General features: G+C 49.8%; 1 protein-coding gene across 2 annotated transcripts in view; it reads right to left on the bottom strand.

Annotated features, from left to right (window-relative positions):
- Positions 1–3,905: 3,905 nt before the first annotated feature.
- The window catches only part of IFT122 (intraflagellar transport 122), a 41,009-nt gene continuing 25,423 nt past the window's right edge, over positions 3,906–19,491 (bottom strand). Inside the window, exons 25-29 of one of the 2 annotated variants that reach the window (XM_072128753.1) lie at positions 17,567–17,678; positions 9,673–9,801; positions 9,438–9,514; positions 9,066–9,230; positions 3,906–4,081 (exon numbers count right to left, since the gene is read on the bottom strand). In XM_072128753.1, coding sequence (XP_071984854.1) covers positions 3,995–4,081; positions 9,066–9,230; positions 9,438–9,514; positions 9,673–9,801; positions 17,567–17,678 — 570 coding nt within the window. In that variant the 3' untranslated portion in view covers positions 3,906–3,994. The remainder of the gene's footprint in view (positions 4,082–9,065; positions 9,231–9,437; positions 9,515–9,672; positions 9,802–17,566; positions 17,679–19,491) is intronic. The other variant, XM_072128754.1, reaches the window with a different exon arrangement.

The following is a 19,491-nucleotide window of genomic DNA, read 5'->3' as shown; positions in this document are numbered from 1 at the left end:
CATGGTACAGGGTCAGGAGGGGCCGGGATGTCTGCGGTGTAATAATATCACGTTATGGATGATACATGGTACAGGGTCAGGAGGGGCCGGGATGTCTGCAGTGTAATAATATCACATGTTATGGATGATACATGGTACAGGGTCAGGAGGGGCCAGGATGTCTGCAGTGTAATAATATCACATGTTATGGATGATACATGGTACAGGGTCAGGAGGGGCCGGGATGTCTGCAGTGTAATAATATCACATGTTATGGCTGATACATGGTACAGGGTCTGGAGGGGTCGGGATGTCTGCAGTGTAATAATATCACATGTTATGGATGATACATGGTACAGGGTCTGGAGGGGTCGGGATGTCTGCAGTGTAATAATATCACATGTTATGGATAATACATGGTACAGGGTCAGGAGGGGTCGGGATGTCTGCAGTGTAATAATATCACATGTTATGGATGATACATGGTACAGGGTCAGGAGGGGCCGGGATGTCTGCAGTGTAATAATATCACTTGTTATGGATGATACATGGTACAGGGTCAGGAGGGGATGGGATGTCTGCAGTGTAATAATATCACATGTTATGGATGATACATGGTACAGGGTCAGGAGGGCCCGGGATGTCTGCAGTGTAATAATATCACATGTTATGGATGATACATGGTACAGGGTCTGGAGGGGTCGGGATGTCTGCAGTGTAATAATATCACATGTTATGGATAATACATGGTACAGGGTCAGGAGGGGTCGGGATGTCTGCAGTGTAATAATATCACATGTTATGGATGATACATGGTACAGGGTCAGGAGGGGCCGGGATGTCTGCAGTGTAATAATATCACTTGTTATGGATGATACATGGTACAGGGTCAGGAGGGGATGGGATGTCTGCAGTGTAATAATATCACGTTATGGATGATACATGGTACAGGGTCAGGAGGGGTCGGGATGTCTGCAGTGTAATAATATCACATGTTATGGATGATACATGGTACAGGGTCAGGAGGGGCCAGGATGTCTGCAGTGTAATAATATCACATGTTATGGATGATACATGGTACAGGGTCAGGAGGGGCCGAGATGTCTGCAGTGTAATAATATCACATGTTATGGATGATACATGGTACAGGGTCAGGAGGGGCCGGGATGTCTGCAGTGTAATAATATCAAATGTTATGGCTGATACATGGTACAGGGTCAGGAGGGGCCGGGATGTCTGCAGTGTAATAATATCACATGTTATGGATGATACATGGTACGGGGTTAGGAGGGGCCGGGATGTCTGCAGTGTAATAATATCACATGTTATGGAGGATACATGGTACAGGGTCAGGAGGGGCTGGGATGTCTGCAGTGTAATAATATCACATGTTATGGCTGATACATGGTACAGGGTCAGGAGGGGCCAGGATGTCTTCAGTGTAATAATATCACATGTTATGCATGATACATGGTACAGGGTCAGGAGGGGCCGGGATGTCTGCAGTGTAATAATATCACATGCTATGGATGATACATGGTACAGGGTCAGGAGGGGCCGGGATGTCTGCAGTGTAATAATATCACATGTTATGGATGATACATGGTATAGGGTCAGGAGGGGCCGGGATGTCTGCAGTGTAATAATATCACATGTTATGGATGATACATGGTACAGGGTCAGGAGGGGCCGGGATGTCTGCAGTGTAATAATATCACATGTTATGGCTGATACATGGTACAGGGTCAGGAGGGGCCAGGATGTCTGCAGTGTAATAATATCACATGTTATGGATGATACATGGTACAGGGTCAGGAGGGGCCGTGATGTCTGCAGTGTAATAATATCACATGCTATGGATGATACATGGTACAGGGTCAGGAGGAGCGCGGATGTCTGCAGTACAGTAAAATATCACATTTTATAGATGATGCATGGTATAGGGTCAGGAGGGGCCGGGATGTCTGCAGTGTAATAATATCACATGTTATGGCTGATACATGGTACAGGGTCAGGAGGCGCCAGGATGTCTGCAGTGTAATAATGTCACATGTTATGGATGATACATGGTATAGGGTCAGGAGGGGCCGGGATGTCTGCAGTGTAATAATATCACATGTTATGGATGATACATGGTACGGGGTCAGGAGGGGCCGGGATGTCTGCAGTGTAATAATATCACATGGTATGGATGATACATGGTACAGGGTCAGGAGGAGCCGGGATGTCTGCAGTGTAATAATATCACATGTTATGGATGATACATGGTACAGGGTCAGGAGGGGCGGGGATGTCTGCAGTGTAATAATATCACATGCTATGGATGATACATGGTACAGGGTTAGGAGGGGCCGGGATGTCTGCAGTGTAATAATATCACGTTATGGATGATAAATGGTACAGGGTCAGGAGGGGCCTGGATGTCTGCAGTGTAATAATATCACATGCTATGGATGATACATGGTACAGGGTCAGGAGGAGCGCGGATGTCTGCAGTACAGTAAAATATCACATTTTATAGATGATGCATGGTATAGGGTCAGGAGGGGCCGGGATGTCTGCAGTGTAATAATATCACATGTTAGGGATGATACATGGTACAGGGTCAGGAGGGGCCGGGATGTCTGCAGTGTAATAATGTCACATGTTATGGATGATACATGGTATAGGGTCAGGAGGGGCCGGGATGTCTGCAGTGTAATAATATCACATGTTATGGATGATACATGGTACGGGGTCAGGAGGGGCCGGGATGTCTGCAGTGTAATAATATCACATGGTATGGATGATACATGGTACAGGGTCAGGAGGAGCCGGGATGTCTGCAGTGTAATAATATCACATGTTATGGATGATACATGGTACAGGGTCAGGAGGGGCGGGGATGTCTGCAGTGTAATAATATCACATGCTATGGATGATACATGGTACAGGGTCAGGAGGGGCCGGGATGTCTGCAGTGTAATAATATCACGTTATGGATGATAAATGGTACAGGGTCAGGAGGGGCCTGGATGTCTGCAGTGTAATAATATCACATGTTATGGATGATACATGGTACAGGGTCAGGAGGGGCCGGGATGTCTGCAGTGTAATAATATCACATGTTATGGATGATACATGGTACAGGGTCAGGAGGGGCGGGGATGTCTGCAGTGTAATAATATCACATGCTATGGATGATACATGGTACAGGGTCAGGAGGGGCCGGGATGTCTGCAGTGTAATAATATCACGTTATGGATGATAAATGGTACAGGGTCAGGAGGGGCCTGGATGTCTGCAGTGTAATAATATCACATGTTATGGATGATACATGGTACAGGGTCAGGAGGGGCCGGGATGTCTGCAGTGTAATAATATCACATGTTATGGATGATACATGGTACAGGGTCAGGAGGGGCCGGGATGTCTGCAGTGTAATAATATCACATGTTATGGATGATACATGGTGCAGGGCCAGGAGGGGCCGGGATGTCTGCAGTGTAATAATATCACATGTTATGGATGATACATGGTACAGGGTCAGGAGGGGCCGGGATGTCTGCAGTGTAATAGTATTACATTATTGGGAATACATGGTACAGGGTCAGGAGGGGCCGGGATGTCTGCAGTGTAATAATATCACATGTTATGGATGATACATGGTACAGGGTCAGGAGGGGCCGGGATGTCTGCAGTGTAATAATATCACATGTTATGGATGATACATGGTGTATCTAATCCCATCCTGTGTGATACTGTCTGCTGAGCTAAGTATCTAATCCTATGCTGTGTGATACTGCTGAGCTGTGTATCTAATCCCATCCCGTGTGATACTGCCTGCTGAGCTGTGTATCCAATCCCATCCTGTGTGATACTGCCTGCTGAGCTAAGTATCTAATCCTCTCATGTGTGATGCGGTCTTCTTAAATGCAGAGACAAGCTTGTAGAAATTATTTAATAATTTATATAAAATATGAATAATAAACGTATACAGCTCTGCGGGTCGGTGCCGGTGATGGGGGCGCTGGCTCTAGTTCGCCTCCTCGATGGGTTTCCGGCAGTACGGGCAGCAGTTGTGCTGAAGGACAAGAAGTTCATAATCTTCTGTGTGAAACATCTAGGAGAGAGAAGAATTGTTCAATGAGATCTGTATACAAGAGCTCCCCCTAGTGGTGGTGTATAATGTGTATGTAGTGATCCCCCCCTAGTGGTGGTGTATAATGTGTATGTAGTAATCTCCCCCTAGTGGTGGTGTATAATGTGTATGTAGTGATCTCCCCCTAGTGGTGGTGTATAATGTGTATGTAGTGATCTCCCCCTAGTGGTGGTGTATAATGTGTATGTAGTGATCTCCTCCTAGTGGTGGTGTATAATGTGTATGTAGTGATCTCCCCCTAGTGGTGGTGTATAATGTGTATGTAGTGAGCTCCCCCTAGTGGTGGTGTATAATGTGTATGTAGTGATCTCCCCCTAGTGGTGGTGTATAATGTGTATGTAGTGATCTCCTCCTAGTGGTGGTGTATAATGTGTATGTAGTGAGCTCCCCCTAGTGGTGGTGTATAATCTGTATGTAGTGATCTCCCCCTAGTGGTGGTGTATAATATGTATGTAGTGATCTCCCCCTAGTGGTGGTGTATAATGTGTATGTAGTGATCTCCCCCTAGTGGTGGTGTATAATGTGTATGTAGTGATCTCCTCCTAGTGGTGGTGTATAATGTGTATGTAGTGATCTCCTCCTAGTGGTGGTGTATAATCTGTATGTAGTGATCTCCCCCTAGTGGTGGTGTATAATGTGTATGTAGTGATCTCCCCCTAGTGGTGGTGTATAATCTGTATGTAGTGATCTCCTCCTAGTGGTGGTGTATAATCTGTATGTAGTGATCTCCTCCTAGTGGTGGTGTATAATGTGTATGTAGTGAGCTCCCCCTAGTGGTGGTGTATAATGTGTATGTAGTGATCTCCCCCTAGTGGTGGTGTATAATGTGTATGTAGTGATCTCCCCCTAGTGGTGGTGTATAATGTGTATGTAGTGATCTCCCCCTAGTGGTGGTGTATAATATGTATGTAGTGATCTCCTCCTAGTGGTGGTGTATAATGTGTATGTAGTGATCTCCTCCTAGTGGTGGTGTATAATGTGTATGTAGTGATCTCCTCCTAGTGGTGGTGTATAATCTGTATGTAGTGATCTCCCCCTAGTGGTGGTGTATAATGTGTATGTAGTGATCTCCTCCTAGTGGTGGTGTATAATGTGTATGTAGTGATCTCCCACTAGTGGTGGTGTATAATCTGTATGTAGTGAGCTCCCCCTAGTGGTGGTGTATAATGTGTATGTAGTGAGCTCCTCCTAGTGGTGGTGTATAATGTGTATGTAGTGATCTCCCCCTAGTGGTGGTGTATAATGTGTATGTAGTGATCTCCTCCTAGTGGTGGTGTATAATCTGTATGTAGTGATCTCCCCCTAGTGGTGGTGTATAATCTGTATGTAGTGATCTCCCCCTAGTGGTGGTGTATAATCTGTATGTAGTGATCTCCCCCTAGTGGTGGTGTATAATCTGTATGTAGTGATCTCCCCCTAGTGGTGGTGTATAATGTGTATGTAGTGATCTCCTCCTAGTGGTGGTGTATAATGTGTATGTAGTGATCTCCTCCTAGTGGTGGTGTATAATGTGTATGTAGTGATCTCCCCCTAGTGGTGGTGTATAATGTGTATGTAGTGATCTCCCCCTAGTGGTGGTGTATAATGTGTATGTAGTGATCTCCCCCTAGTGGTGGTGTATAATATGTATGTAGTGATCTCCCACTAGTGGTGGTGTATAATGTGTATGTAGTGATCTCCTCCTAGTGGTGGTGTATAATTTGTATGTAGTGATCTCCCCCTAGTGGTGGTGTATAATGTGTATGTAGTGATCTCCCCCTAGTGGTGGTGTATAATCTGTATGTAGTGATCTCCCCCTAGTGGTGGTGTATAATATGTATGTAGTGATCTCCCACTAGTGGTGGTGTATAATGTGTATGTAGTGATCTCCTTCTAGTGGTGGTGTATAATTTGTATGTAGTGATCTCCCCCTAGTGGTGGTGTATAATGTGTATGTAGTGATCTCCCCCTAGTGGTGGTGTATAATGTGTATGTAGTGATCTCCTCCTAGTGGTGGTGTATAATGTGTATGTAGTGATCTCCTCCTAGTGGTGGTGTATAATGTGTATGTAGTGATCTCCTCCTAGTGGTGGTGTATAATGTGTATGTAGTGATCTCCCCCTAGTGGTGGTGTATAATCTGTATGTAGTGATCTCCTCCTAGTGGTGGTGTATAATCTGTATGTAGTGATCTCCCCCTAGTGGTGGTGTATAATCTGTATGTAGTGATCTCCCCCTAGTGGTGGTGTATAATGTGTATGTAGTGAGCTCCTCCTAGTGGTGGTGTATAATCTGTATGTAGTGAGCTCCCCCTAGTGGTGGTGTATAATGTGTATGTAGTGATCTCCTCCTAGTGGTGGTGTATAATGTGTATGTAGTGATCTCCCCCTAGTGGTGGTGTATAATGTGTATGTAGTGATCTCCCCCTAGTGGTGGTGTATAATCTGTATGTAGTGATCTCCTCCTAGTGGTGGTGTATAATCTGTATGTAGTGATCTCCTCCTAGTGGTGGTGTATAATGTGTATGTAGTGATCTCCCCCTAGTGGTGGTGTATAATCTGTATGTAGTGAGCTCCCCCTAGTGGTGATGTATAATGTGTATGTAGTGATCTCCCCCTAGTGGTGGTGTATAATCTGTATGTAGTGATCTCCTCCTAGTGGTGGTGTATAATCTGTATGTAGTGATCTCCTCCTAGTGGTGGTGTATAATGTGTATGTAGTGATCTCCCCCTAGTGGTGGTGTATAATGTGTATGTAGTGATCTCCTCCTAGTGGTGGTGTATAATGTGTATGTAGTGATCTCCCCCTAGTGGTGGTGTATAATGTGTATGTAGTGATCTCCTCCTAGTGGTGGTGTATAATGTGTATGTAGTGATCTCCTCCTAGTGGTGGTGTATAATCTGTATGTAGTGATCTCCCCCTAGTGGTGGTGTATAATGTGTATGTAGTGATCTCCCCCTAGTGGTGGTGTATAATGTGTATGTAGTGATCTCCCCCTAGTGGTGGTGTATAATATGTATGTAGTGATCTCCCACTAGTGGTGGTGTATAATGTGTATGTAGTGATCTCCTCCTAGTGGTGGTGTATAATGTGTATGTAGTGATCTCCCCCTAGTGGTGGTGTATAATTTGTATGTAGTGATCTCCCCCTAGTGGTGGTGTATAATGTGTATGTAGTGATCTCCCCCTAGTGGTGGTGTATAATTTGTATGTAGTGATCTCCCCCTAGTGGTGGTGTATAATCTGTATGTAGTGATCTCCTCCTAGTGGTGGTGTATAATGTGTATGTAGTGATCTCCTCCTAGTGGTGGTGTATAATGTGTATGTAGTGATCTCCTCCTAGTGGTGGTGTATAATGTGTATGTAGTGATCTCCTCCTAGTGGTGGTGTATAATGTGTATGTAGTGATCTCCCCCTAGTGGTGGTGTATAATCTGTATGTAGTGATCTCCCCCTAGTGGTGGTGTATAATCTGTAGGTAGTGATCTCCTCCTAGTGGTGGTGTATAATCTGTATGTAGTGATCTCCCCCTAGTGGTGGTGTATAATGTGTATGTAGTGAGCTCCCCCTAGTGGTGGTGTATAATCTGTATGTAGTGATCTCCCCCTAGTGGTGGTGTATAATCTGTATGTAGTAATCTCCTCCTAGTGGTGGTGTATAATGTGTATGTAGTGAGCTCCCCCTAGTGGTGGTGTATAATGTGTATGTAGTGATCTCCCCCTAGTGGTGGTGTATAATCTGTATGTAGTGAGCTCCCCCTAGTGGTGGTGTATAATCTGTATGTAGTGATCTCCTCCTAGTGGTGGTGTATAATGTGTATGTAGTGATCTCCCCCTAGTGGTGGTGTATAATCTGTATGTAGTGATCTCCTCCTAGTGGTGGTGTATAATCTGTATGTAGTAATCTCCTCCTAGTGGTGGTGTATAATGTGTATGTAGTGAGCTCCCCCTAGTGGTGGTGTATAATCTGTATGTAGTGATCTCCTCCTAGTGGTGGTGTATAATCTGTATGTAGTGATCTCCTCCTAGTGGTGGTGTATAATCTGTATGTAGTGATCTCCCCCTAGTGGTGGTGTATAATCTGTATGTAGTGATCTCCTCCTAGTGGTGATGTATAATGTGTATGTAGTGATCTCCTCCTAGTGGTGGTGTATAATCTGTATGTAGTGATCTCCTCCTAGTGGTGGTGTATAATCTGTATGTAGTGAGCTCCTCCTAGTGGTGGTGTATAATCTGTATGTAGTGATCTCCTCCTAGTGGTGGTGTATAATCTGTATGTAGTGATCTCCTCCTAGTGGTGGTGTATAATCTGTATGTAGTGAGCTCCTCCTAGTGGTGGTGTATAATCTGTATGTAGTGAGCTCCTCCTAGTGGTGGTGTATAATCTGTATGTAGTGATCTCCTCCTAGTGGTGGTGTATAATCAGTATGTAGTGAGCTCCCCCTAGTGGTGGTGTATAATCTGTATGTAGTGAGCTCCTCCTAGTGGTGGTGTATAATCTGTATGTAGTGATCTCCCCCTAGTGGTGGTGTATAATCGGTATGTAGTGAGCTCCCCCTAGTGGTGGTGTATAATGTGTATGTAGCGATCTCCCCCTAGTGGTGGTGTATAATGTGTATGTAGTGATCTCCTCCTAGTGGTGGTGTATAATGTGTATGTAGTGATCTCCCCCTAGTGGTGGTGTATAATGTGTATGTAGTGATCTCCCCCTAGTGGTGGTGTATAATGTGTATGTAGTGATCTCCCCCTAGTGGTGGTGTATAATATGTATGTAGTGATCTCCCCCAAGTGGTGGTGTATAATATGTATGTAGTGATCTCCCTCTAGTGGTGGTGTATAATGTGTATGCAGTGAGCTCCCCCTAGTGGTGGTGTATAATGTGTATGTAGTGAGCTCCCCCTAGTGGTGGTGTATAATGTGTATGTAGTGAGCTCCCCCTAGTGGTGGTGTATGATCTGTATTCCACATACCTGGAAGCAGGAGGGGCACATGGTGATGGAGACGTCGGGGAGCAGGGATCGGTAGTATTGCCACTTCAGGGGTTTGGGCCAGCGCTTCACCATGACGTCCCGCCGGCTCATAGACCTCAGGACGGCGCGACTCACAACCACAGGGACAAACTCGGAGCCGCCCTGCTGCAGAGAACAGGGAGGAAAGGACCTCAGATGGGTCTCTTAAAGGGACGTGCGTGTAACCCAAATGTCTGATCTATGGGGTTCCTGATCACTTACAGGAGATCCCACGTCCATCTCTAGGCATGAGACATATATTAATGGAGAATCATTAAAGGGGTTGTTCCCTATTTTGGGGTCCTGACCCTTCATGACACCCGAATATCTCACCTCGAAGCTCAGCTTTGCAGTGAAGGGGTCGTCGTCCAGGGTCACGTCGTCCTCGTCCAGGCGCAGGGTCTGTGTGTCTGGCATCGGGGGTTAAGGTTATAGGGAATGTAATGTCAGTATATACACGTGGCCTGGACGTGGTATATACCGTGGTATACACTGGAGGCAGGTATTCTATACAGACATGTGACCTGCCCTGGCTGATTCCAGAGAGCAGCAGCTGAGTGAAGGATACCGGCTGAGGACATCTCCTGCCATTTGTCTTTATTGGGGTCACTTCTCGGGGCTTCCAGGTCAATGAGGGACGTGGCCTCTTCATCCGAAATCCCTTCCTCCAGGTAAAATTCCACCAGAGGCAAAACTTCTGCAACCAGAGAGACAGAAGATACCGGGGGGTCCCATCAGCTTCATCACCCGGCACAGCGGCAGGAAAGGGGGCGACACCGGGCGATGAACCTGGACGCGTCCATTCAACTCAGACTAAGCCTAAAACTCAAATCAGCTTCAAAGGTGAAAGGTAAATCCTGCAAAACCTGCTGCTGAGTGTGAGGATGAGGGATGAGCGCTACAGAGGAGGAGGCTGCACCCCCCGTATACCTGCAGGGGGGAGGCTACAGAGGAGGAGGCTGCACCCCCCATATACCTGCAGGAGGAGGAGGCTACAGAGGAGGAGGCTGCACCCCCCATATACCTGCAGGAGGGGAGGCTACAGAGGAGGAGGCTGCACCCCCCATATACCTGCAGGAGGAAGAGGCTACAGAGGAGGAGGCTGCACCCCCCATATACCTGCAGGAGGAGGGGCTACAGAGGAGGAGGCTGCACCCCCCATATACCTGCAGGAGGAAGAGGCTACAGAGGAGGAGGCTGCACCCCCCATATACCTGCAGGAGGAGGGGCTACAGAGGAGGAGGCTGCACCCCCCATATACCTGCAGGAGGAGGAGGCTACAGAGGAGGAGGCTGCACCCCCCATATACCTGCAGGAGGGGAGGCTACAGAGGAGGAGGCTGCACCCCCCATATACCTGCAGGAGGAGGAGGCTACAGAGGAGGAGGCTGCACCCCCCATATACCTGCAGGAGGAGGAGGCTACAGAGGAGGAGGCTGCACCCCCCATATACCTGCAGGAGGGGAGGCTACAGAGGAGGAGGCTGCACCCCCCATATACCTGCAGGTGGGGGGGGGCTACAGAGGAGGAGGCTGCACCCCCATATACCTGCAGGGAGGGGGGGGGCTATAGAGGAGGAGGCTGCACCCCCCATATACCTGCAGGAGGGGAGGCTACAGAGGAGGAGGCTGCACCCCCCATATACCTGCAGGAGGGGGGGTGGCTACAGAGGAGGAGGCTGCACCCCCCATATACCTGCAGGGAGGGGGGGGGCTATAGAGGAGGAGGCTGCACCCCCCATATACCTGCAGGAGGGGAGGCTACAGAGGAGGAGGCTGCACCCCCCATATACCTGCAGGAGGGGGGGGGGGGCTATAGAGGAGGAGGCTGCACCCCCCATATACCTGCAGGAGGGGAGGCTACAGAGGAGGAGGCTGCACCCCCCATATACCTGCAGGAGGGGAGGCTACAGAGAAGGAGGCTGCACCCCCCGTATACCTGCAGGAGGGGAGGCTACAGAGGAGGAGGCTGCACCCCCCCATATACCTGCAGGAGGGGGGGGGCTACAGAGGAGGAGGCTGCACCCCCCATATACCTGCAGGGAGGGGGGGAGGCTACAGAGGAGGAGGCTGCACCCCCCATATACCTGCAGGAGGGGGGGGGGGCTACAGAGGAGGAGGCTGCACCCCCCATATACCTGCAGGAGGAGGGAGGCTACAGAGGAGGAGGCTGCACCCCCCATATACCTGCAGGGGGGAGGCTACAGAGGAGGAGGCTGCACCCCCCATATACCTGCAGGGGGGAGGCTACAGAGGAGGAGGCTGCACCCCCATATACCTGCAGGGAGGGGGGGAGGCTACAGAGGAGGAGGCTGCACCCCCCATATACCTGCAGGAGGAGGGAGGCTACAGAGGAGGAGGCTGCACCCCCCATATACCTGCAGGGGGGAGGCTACAGAGGCTGCACCCCCCATATACCTGCAGGGAGGGGGGGAGGCTACAGAGGAGGAGGCTGCACCCCCCATATACCTGCAGGGGGGGGGGCTACAGAGGAGGAGGCTGCACCCCCCATATACCTGCAGGAGGGGGGGGGCTACAGAGGAGGAGGCTGCACCCCCCATATACCTGCAGGAGGGGGGGGAGGCTACAGAGGAGGAGGCTGCACCCCCCATATACCTGCAGGGAGGGGGGGAGGCTACAGAGGAGGAGGCTGCACTCCCCATATACCTGCAGGAGGGGGGGGGGAGGCTACAGAGGAGGAGGCTGCACCCCCCATATACCTGCAGGAGGGGGGGCTACAGAGGAGGAGGCTGCACCCCCCATATACCTGCAGGGAGGGGGGGAGGCTACAGAGGAGGAGGCTGCACTCCCCATATACCTGCAGGAGGGGGGGGGAGGCTACAGAGGAGGAGGCTGCACCCCCCATATACCTGCAGGAGGGGGGGCTACAGAGGAGGAGGCTGCACCCCCCATATACCTGCAGGAGGGGGGGGGGGCTACAGAGGAGGAGGCTGCACCCCCCATATAGCTGCAGGAGGGGGGGGGGCTACAGAGGAGGAGGCTGCACCCCCCATATACCTGCAGGGAGGGGGGGGGAGGCTACAGAGGAGGAGGCTGCACTCCCCATATACCTGCAGGAGGGGGGGGGAGGCTACAGAGAAGGAGGCTGCACCCCCCATATACCTGCAGGAGGGGGGGCTACAGAGGAGGAGGCTGCACCCCCCATATACCTGCAGGAGGGGGGGGGCTACAGAGGAGGAGGCTGCACCCCCCATATACCTGCAGGAGGGGGGGGGGAGGCTACAGAGGAGGAGGCTGCACCCCCCATATAGCTGCAGGAGGGGGGGGGGGCTACAGAGGAGGAGGCTGCACCCCCCATATACCTGCAGGAGGGGGGGGGCTACAGAGGAGGAGGCTGCACCCCCCATATACCTGCAGGAGGGGGGGGGCTATAGAGGAGGAGGCTGCACCCCCCATATACCTGCAGGAGGGGAGGCTACAGAGGAGGAGGCTGCACCCCCCATATACCTGCAGGAGGGGAGGCTACAGAGGAGGAGGCTGCATCCCCCATATACCTGCAGGGAGGGGAGGCTACAGAGGAGGAGGCTGCACCCCCCATATACCTGCAGGGAGGGGGGGGCTACAGAGGAGGAGGCTGCATCCCCCATATACCTGCAGGAGGGGAGGCTACAGAGGAGGAGGCTGCACCCCCCATATACCTGCAGGAGGGGAGGCTACAGAGGAGGAGGCTGCACCCCCCATATACCTGCAGGAGGGGGGGGAGGCTACAGAGGAGGAGGCTGCACCCCCCATATACCTGCAGGAGGGGGGGGGGGCTACAGAGGAGGAGGCTGCACCCCCCATATACCTGCAGGAGGGGGATGAGCGCTACAGAGGAGGAGGCTGCACCCCCCTTATACCTGCAGGAGGGGAGGCTACAGAGAAGGAGGCTGCACCCCCCATATACCTGCAGGAGGGGAGGCTACAGAGGAGGAGGCTGCATCCCCCATATACCTGCAGGGAGGGGAGGCTACAGAGGAGGAGGCTGCACCCCCCATATACCTGCGGGGGGGAGGCTACAGAGGAGGAGGCTGCACCCCCCATATACCTGCAGGGAGGGGGGGGGGCTACAGAGGAGGAGGCTGCACCCCCCATATACCTGCAGGAGGGGGGGGGGGCTACAGAGGAGGAGGCTGCACCCCCCATATACCTGCAGGGGGGGGGGGCTACAGAGGAGGAGGCTGCACCCCCCATATACCTGCAGGGGGGGGGGGCTACAGAGGAGGAGGCTGCACCCCCCATATACCTGCAGGAGGGGGGGGCTACAGAGGAGGAGGCTGCACCCCCCATATATCTGCGGGGGGGAGGCTACAGAGGAGGAGGCTGCACCCCCCATTTACCTGCAGAAGCCTGAGGCTGCACTGCTGAGGACCTGTGAGGACACTTCCCTCTTCCATCAGGTGCAGTGAGTGAATCTGTGTGATGCCACTAGTGTCCTGTGGCCGTGTATGTGTATTACACCCGGGTCACTGCTCTGTGCAGTTTGAGATTTTTGTGAATCCAATAGAGACCAGTGTGGCACTGTATGGGTTAATGCCTCGTCTCTCTGGACGGTCAGGACACAGCACAATGGGTCTATATCTAGGGGTCCTGGGTGCTGAGTGAGGGTCTGGCAGAACCTCTGACTATATATAGAGGTAAGTGACAGACGTATCACTAAACCCTGTTGTGCGGATTAGGGAGGATTAACCTACTGTCCTGTAATTAATGCTGTGTGTGTCATATAATACCGCACATTCCTTTCTCCCAGTATCCGGACATGACAGATGGGAAAAGGGGGGATAATGGAGACCCTCAAAAGGTTTATCACAACTTTCAAACCGCCAGCGGGGTCCTTGTGTGTATGTTGTGTCCCTGTAGCCGTGCCGGATATTCTCCGATACAGACATCCAAATCCTCTGCTTCTCCTTATACATGGCAAAATTCCATTTGCATGCACCCAACACTAGGGGGAGCTCTCTGTATACAGATTTATACAGCTCCCATAGTGAGCTCATAGGAGAGCTCCCCCTAGTGGTCCATCCATGACCCACACTCATGTCCAGGCTTACAGGGGTCCCTTATATCCACATCATGTTCTACTCATGTTCAGTGTGTGTCCAGGGGAGGACTACAAGTCCCAGCGGTGCGACAGACATGTAAACAATGGAAGACGGATAGAGAAGAATAATAAATCCAGAGCTGCGTGCGTCCGCGGGGCTTCTAGATCTGTAACGATTACAAGATGTCTGGTGTGTACCGTGCGTGTAAGAATGTCTCCGATATCCCCCCGCCATATGGATATGGTTTACCCCGCGTATTTGTATACATGTCTTGTGGGGGCCGTCATGGCGGAGAGAGACAGGGGCGCGCGCCTACAGCCGGATATTGGGGGATAGAAGAACAATAAGTCGTGCGGTTTCCTTATAGAGCTGTAACATTAATGAACGAGAAAGCAAAATAAGAACCGTCAGCAGCTGCTCCAACGCACCGGACACGTATAGAGGCCACGCCGGGACCCTGCAGTGATGTATACATGTACCATATACGCAGTGATGTATACTACACGGTCTCTGCAGTGATGTATATTACACGGTCTCTGTGTCCCCGCAGTGATGTATATTACACGGTCTCTGTGTCTCTGCAGTGATGTATATTACACGGTCTCTGTGTCTCTGCAGTGATGTATATTACACGGTCTCTGTGTCTCTGCAGTGATGTATATTACACGGTCTCTGTGTCTCCGCAGTGATGTATATTACACGGTCTCTGTGTCCCTGCAGTGATGTATATTACACGGTCTCTGTGTCCCTGCAGTGATGTCTATTACACGGTCTCTGTGTCCCTGCAGTGATGTCTATTACACGGTCTCTGTGTCCCTGCAGTGATGTATATTACACGGTCTCTGTGTCCCTGCAGTGATGTATATTACACGGTCTCTGTGTCCCCGCAGTGATGTATATTACACGGTCTCTGTGTCTCTGCAGTGATGTATATTACACGGTCTCTGTGTCTCTGCAGTGATGTATATTACACGGTCTCTGTGTCTCTGCAGTGATGTATATTACACGGTCTCTGTGTCCCTGCAGTGATGTATATTACACGGTCTCTGTGTCTCCGCAGTGATGTATATTACACGGTCTCTGTGTCTCCGCAGTGATGTATATTACACGGTCTCTGTGTCCCTGCAGTGATGTATATTACACGGTCTCTGTGTCCCTGCAGTGATGTCTATTACACGGTCTCTGTGTCCCTGCAGTGATGTATATTACACGGTCTCTGTGTCCCTGCAGTGATGTATATTACACGGTCTCTGTGTCTCTGCAGTGATGTATATTACACGGTCTCTGTGTCTCCGCAGTGATGTATATTACACGGTCTCTGTGTCTCTGCAGTGATGTATATTACACGGTCTCTGTGTCTCTGCAGTGATGTATATTACACGGTCTCTGTGTCTCCGCAGTGATGTATATTACACGGTCTCTGTGTCTCTGCAGTGATGTATATTACACGGTCTCTGTGTCCCCGCAGTGATGTATATTACACGGTCTCTGTGTCTCTGCAGTGATGTATATTACACGGTCTCTGTGTCTCTGCAGTGATGTATATTACACGGTCTCTGTGTCTCCGCAGTGATGTATATTACACGGTCTCTGTGTCTCTGCAGTGATGTATATTACACGGTCTCTGTGTCTCTGCAGTGATGTATATTACACGGTCTCTGTGTCTCCGCAGTGATGTATATTACACGGTCTCTGCAGTGATGTATATTACACGGTCTCTGTGTCTCTGCAGTGATGTCTATTACACGGTCTCTGTGTCTCTGCAGTGATGTATATTACACGGTCTCTGTGTCTCTGCAGTGATGTATATTACACGGTCTCTGTGTCCCCGCAGTGATGTATATTACACGCTCTCTGTGTCTCCGCAGTGATGTATATTACACGGTCTCTGTGTCTCTGCAGTGATGTATATTACACGGTCTCTGTGTCTCTGCAGTGATGTATATTACACGGTCTCTGTGTCTCCGCAGTGATGTATATTACACGGTCTCTGCAGTGATGTATATTACACGGTCTCTGTGTCTCTGCAGTGATGTCTATTACACGGTCTCTGTGTCTCTGCAGTGATGTATATTACACGGTCTCTGTGTCTCTGCAGTGATGTATATTACACGGTCTCTGTGTCTCCGCAGTGATGTATATTACACGGTCTCTGTGTCTCTGCAGTGATGTATATTACACAGTCTGTGTCTCTGCAGTGATGTATATTACACGGTCTCCGTCTCCGCAGTGATGTATATTACACGGTCTCTGTGTCTCTGCAGTGATGTCTATTACACGGTCTCTGTGTCCCCGCAGTGATGTATATTACACGGTCTCTGTGTCTCTGCAGTGATGTATATTACACGGTCTCTGCAGTGATGTCTATTACACGGTCTCTGTGTCCCCGCAGTGATGTATATTACACGGTCTCTGTGTCTCTGCAGTGATGTATATTACACGGTCTCTGTGTCTCTGCAGTGATGTATATTACACGGTCTCTGCAGTGATGTATATTACACGGTCTCTGTGTCCCTGCAGTGATGTATATTACACGGTCTCCGCAGTGATGTATATTACACGGTCTCTGTGTCTCCGCAGTGATGTATATTACACGGTCTCTGTGTCCCTGCAGTGATGTATATTACACGGTCTCCGCAGTGATGTATATTACACGGTCTCCGCAGTGATGTATATTACACGGTCTCTGTGTCTCTGCAGTGATGTATATTACACGCTCTCTGTGTCTCTGCAGTGATGTATATTACACGGTCTCTGCAGTGATGTATATTACACGGTCTCTGTGTCCCTGCAGTGATGTATATTACACAGTCTCTGTGTCCCTGCAGTGATGTATATTACACGGTCTCTGTGTCTCCGCAGTGATGTATATTACACGGTCTCTGTGTCTCTGCAGTGATGTATATTACACGGTCTCTGTGTCTCTGCAGTGATGTATATTACACGGTCTCTGTGTCTCTGCAGTGATGTATATTACACGGTCTCTGTGTCTCTGCAGTGATGTATATTACACGGTCTCTGTGTCTCTGCAGTGATGTATATTACACGGTCTCTGTGTCTCTGCAGTGATGTATATTACACGGTCTCTGTGTCTCTGCAGTGATGTATATTACACGCTCTCTGTGTCTCTGCAGTGATGTATATTACACGGTCTCTGTGTCTCTGCAGTGATGTATATTACACGGTCTCTGTGTCTCCGCAGTGATGTATATTACACGCTCTCTGTGTCTCTGCAGTGATGTATATTACACGCTCTCTGTCTCCGCAGTGATGTATATTACACGGTCTCTGTGTCTCCGCAGTGATGTATATTACACGCTCTCTGTGTCTCCGCTGTGATGTATATTACACGGTCTCCGTCTCCGCTGTGATATACATTACACGGTTACACATGATGTATCCATTACACCATCAGAACTCACCATAGGTGGATGCAGAGAAGACAAATTGCTGCCTGCAGTTGATGCACACGTTCCCCAGGTTGTTCAGGAAGGGATTGTTGGTTGAGCAGCGGTAACACATGGGGACCAGCTCCTGCAGGGAGACACAAAGTGACGGGTGAGATGTCTGTGTACTGGGCATATACTTATTATACATCATCACACACAGTAACACCCCAGAGCTGGCAGCCGCAACTTCTCCCATGATCCGGAGCCAGAAAATTTGTAGGGAAATATCCTTCAGCTCCTCTACAAATTGTGCTGGCGAGTTCTCCCCATAATATCCTGGCATCGCGTCGCAGACTCCCTTGAAAAGAAAACTTTGTACAAAGGCTATAAACCACCTAATGCCAAGTGTACGGCTTAGTCTTGCTTTTAGGAGTCTTTGATGCTCTTCCCCTTAGGCCCTGCACTAGGTCCTGCCGATCTGCTAATGGTGTCCCTTTAGGCTTTACCAAATGACATGTGCAGCCAGAGCTGCTGTGACCCAAAGTAACATGACAGCAAAATCTGCAATGTCCTGCGCTACAGCCAGACGTGCAGAGGGTCTTAGTAGCCCCTATAAGAGACCAGTGCTGGGGGCCTGGAGCTCAGCAGATTGATCTATATATAAGGTGGCTATAAGAGGTGTAGGAGATCTGGGTTACATGGGACGATGGGATGAGTAGTCCTTGTGGAAACAATGCGAATGATAGCTGCTCATCCATTACTACACCACGACTCTCCCCAGGCCTGGGCTGTCCCCGAGGGTATCCTGACATTCCAGAGCCACTTATTAAAGCGGACAAATCTCCGTATAAATCAGAGACGTTGGCAGCTGGAAATGACACCGCAGCCGGGACCTTGAGTGTAACTTTACTACGAGACGAGTGCGGGACGCTCTGCCAACACTCCCCGAGTTCTTTATGACCTTAAAAATCTTGTGTGTAATTCTCTGGCAAGCGGGAGCGCTTAATGGAAACAGATGTGCGCCCGTTAACCCCCTCTGTGCCGCGGCCCAATTACCTAATGATTTATTCTAGGTGAGCTCCGCATCTCCAGCCGTTTATTTGGATAAGCGCGGAGCAGATGACAGTGTTTATGTTAGCATTAAACAAGCCCTTCCGAGGTAATAAGCCCTGGAAGTGGTCCGATCCGCCAGAGATACTCTCATCTCAATTAAAGGGATAAAGGAAGGGGAGGGGGGGAGGTTATAAGCCTCAGGGCAAATATTCCCCATTATGTGCCCTAATCCGTCGGAAAATCAAATGAGCAACTTTATGTATCCGGCAAATCCATGCCAAGTTATACAACCGACTGCAGATCCACATATATATATTATGCCACAGAGCAGAACCAAACTCACTGGCGCAGCTATGGCACAAAGGAGCATAAATCTACCCAGAAGCCACCTGGGCACTAGTGATAGGAAGTCCGGCTCTTCTTAGTGAGCCGACTCATTAGCCTCCGCTCACTAAGAAGAGCCGGCTCTTCTGGATCCTGAACGGCTCCCCATTAAATATATAATAGGGAGACGCAAGTCAATCAGTCACCGGACACCACTCCACTTTTAACTTGATTTTATCGAATTAAAGGGGGCGTGGTGAGCCATTTAGGGGCGTGGTTTAGTGAGCCCACTCATGTCGTTCACGTCAATGAACCGGCTATGTGCCGGCTCGTTCTCAAAAGACCCATCACTACTGAGCACAGGACATGAAGCTCCACCAAGGCATCTACTGCCATGTGATAAGAGGAGGTGACATGTAAGTGATAAATATTCTGACTGTATATGAAGGGTAAGATAAGATGCTATTGGCCAGGCAGCTGTGCGGTGCCCCCCGGTGGTCAGGTGTGATTTGTGTATAGTATTTTTCGGCATCTTGGTGCAGGAGCACATCTGATTTGCTGTAATGTGCATCTGAAGTCAG

The sequence above is a fragment of the Engystomops pustulosus genome, chromosome 10 (assembly GCF_040894005.1).
Source record: "Engystomops pustulosus chromosome 10, aEngPut4.maternal, whole genome shotgun sequence".
NCBI lineage: Eukaryota > Metazoa > Chordata > Amphibia > Anura > Leptodactylidae > Engystomops > Engystomops pustulosus.
The sequence above is the reverse complement of the archived record's forward strand: the minus strand, read 5'-3'. Positions and strand labels throughout refer to the sequence as shown.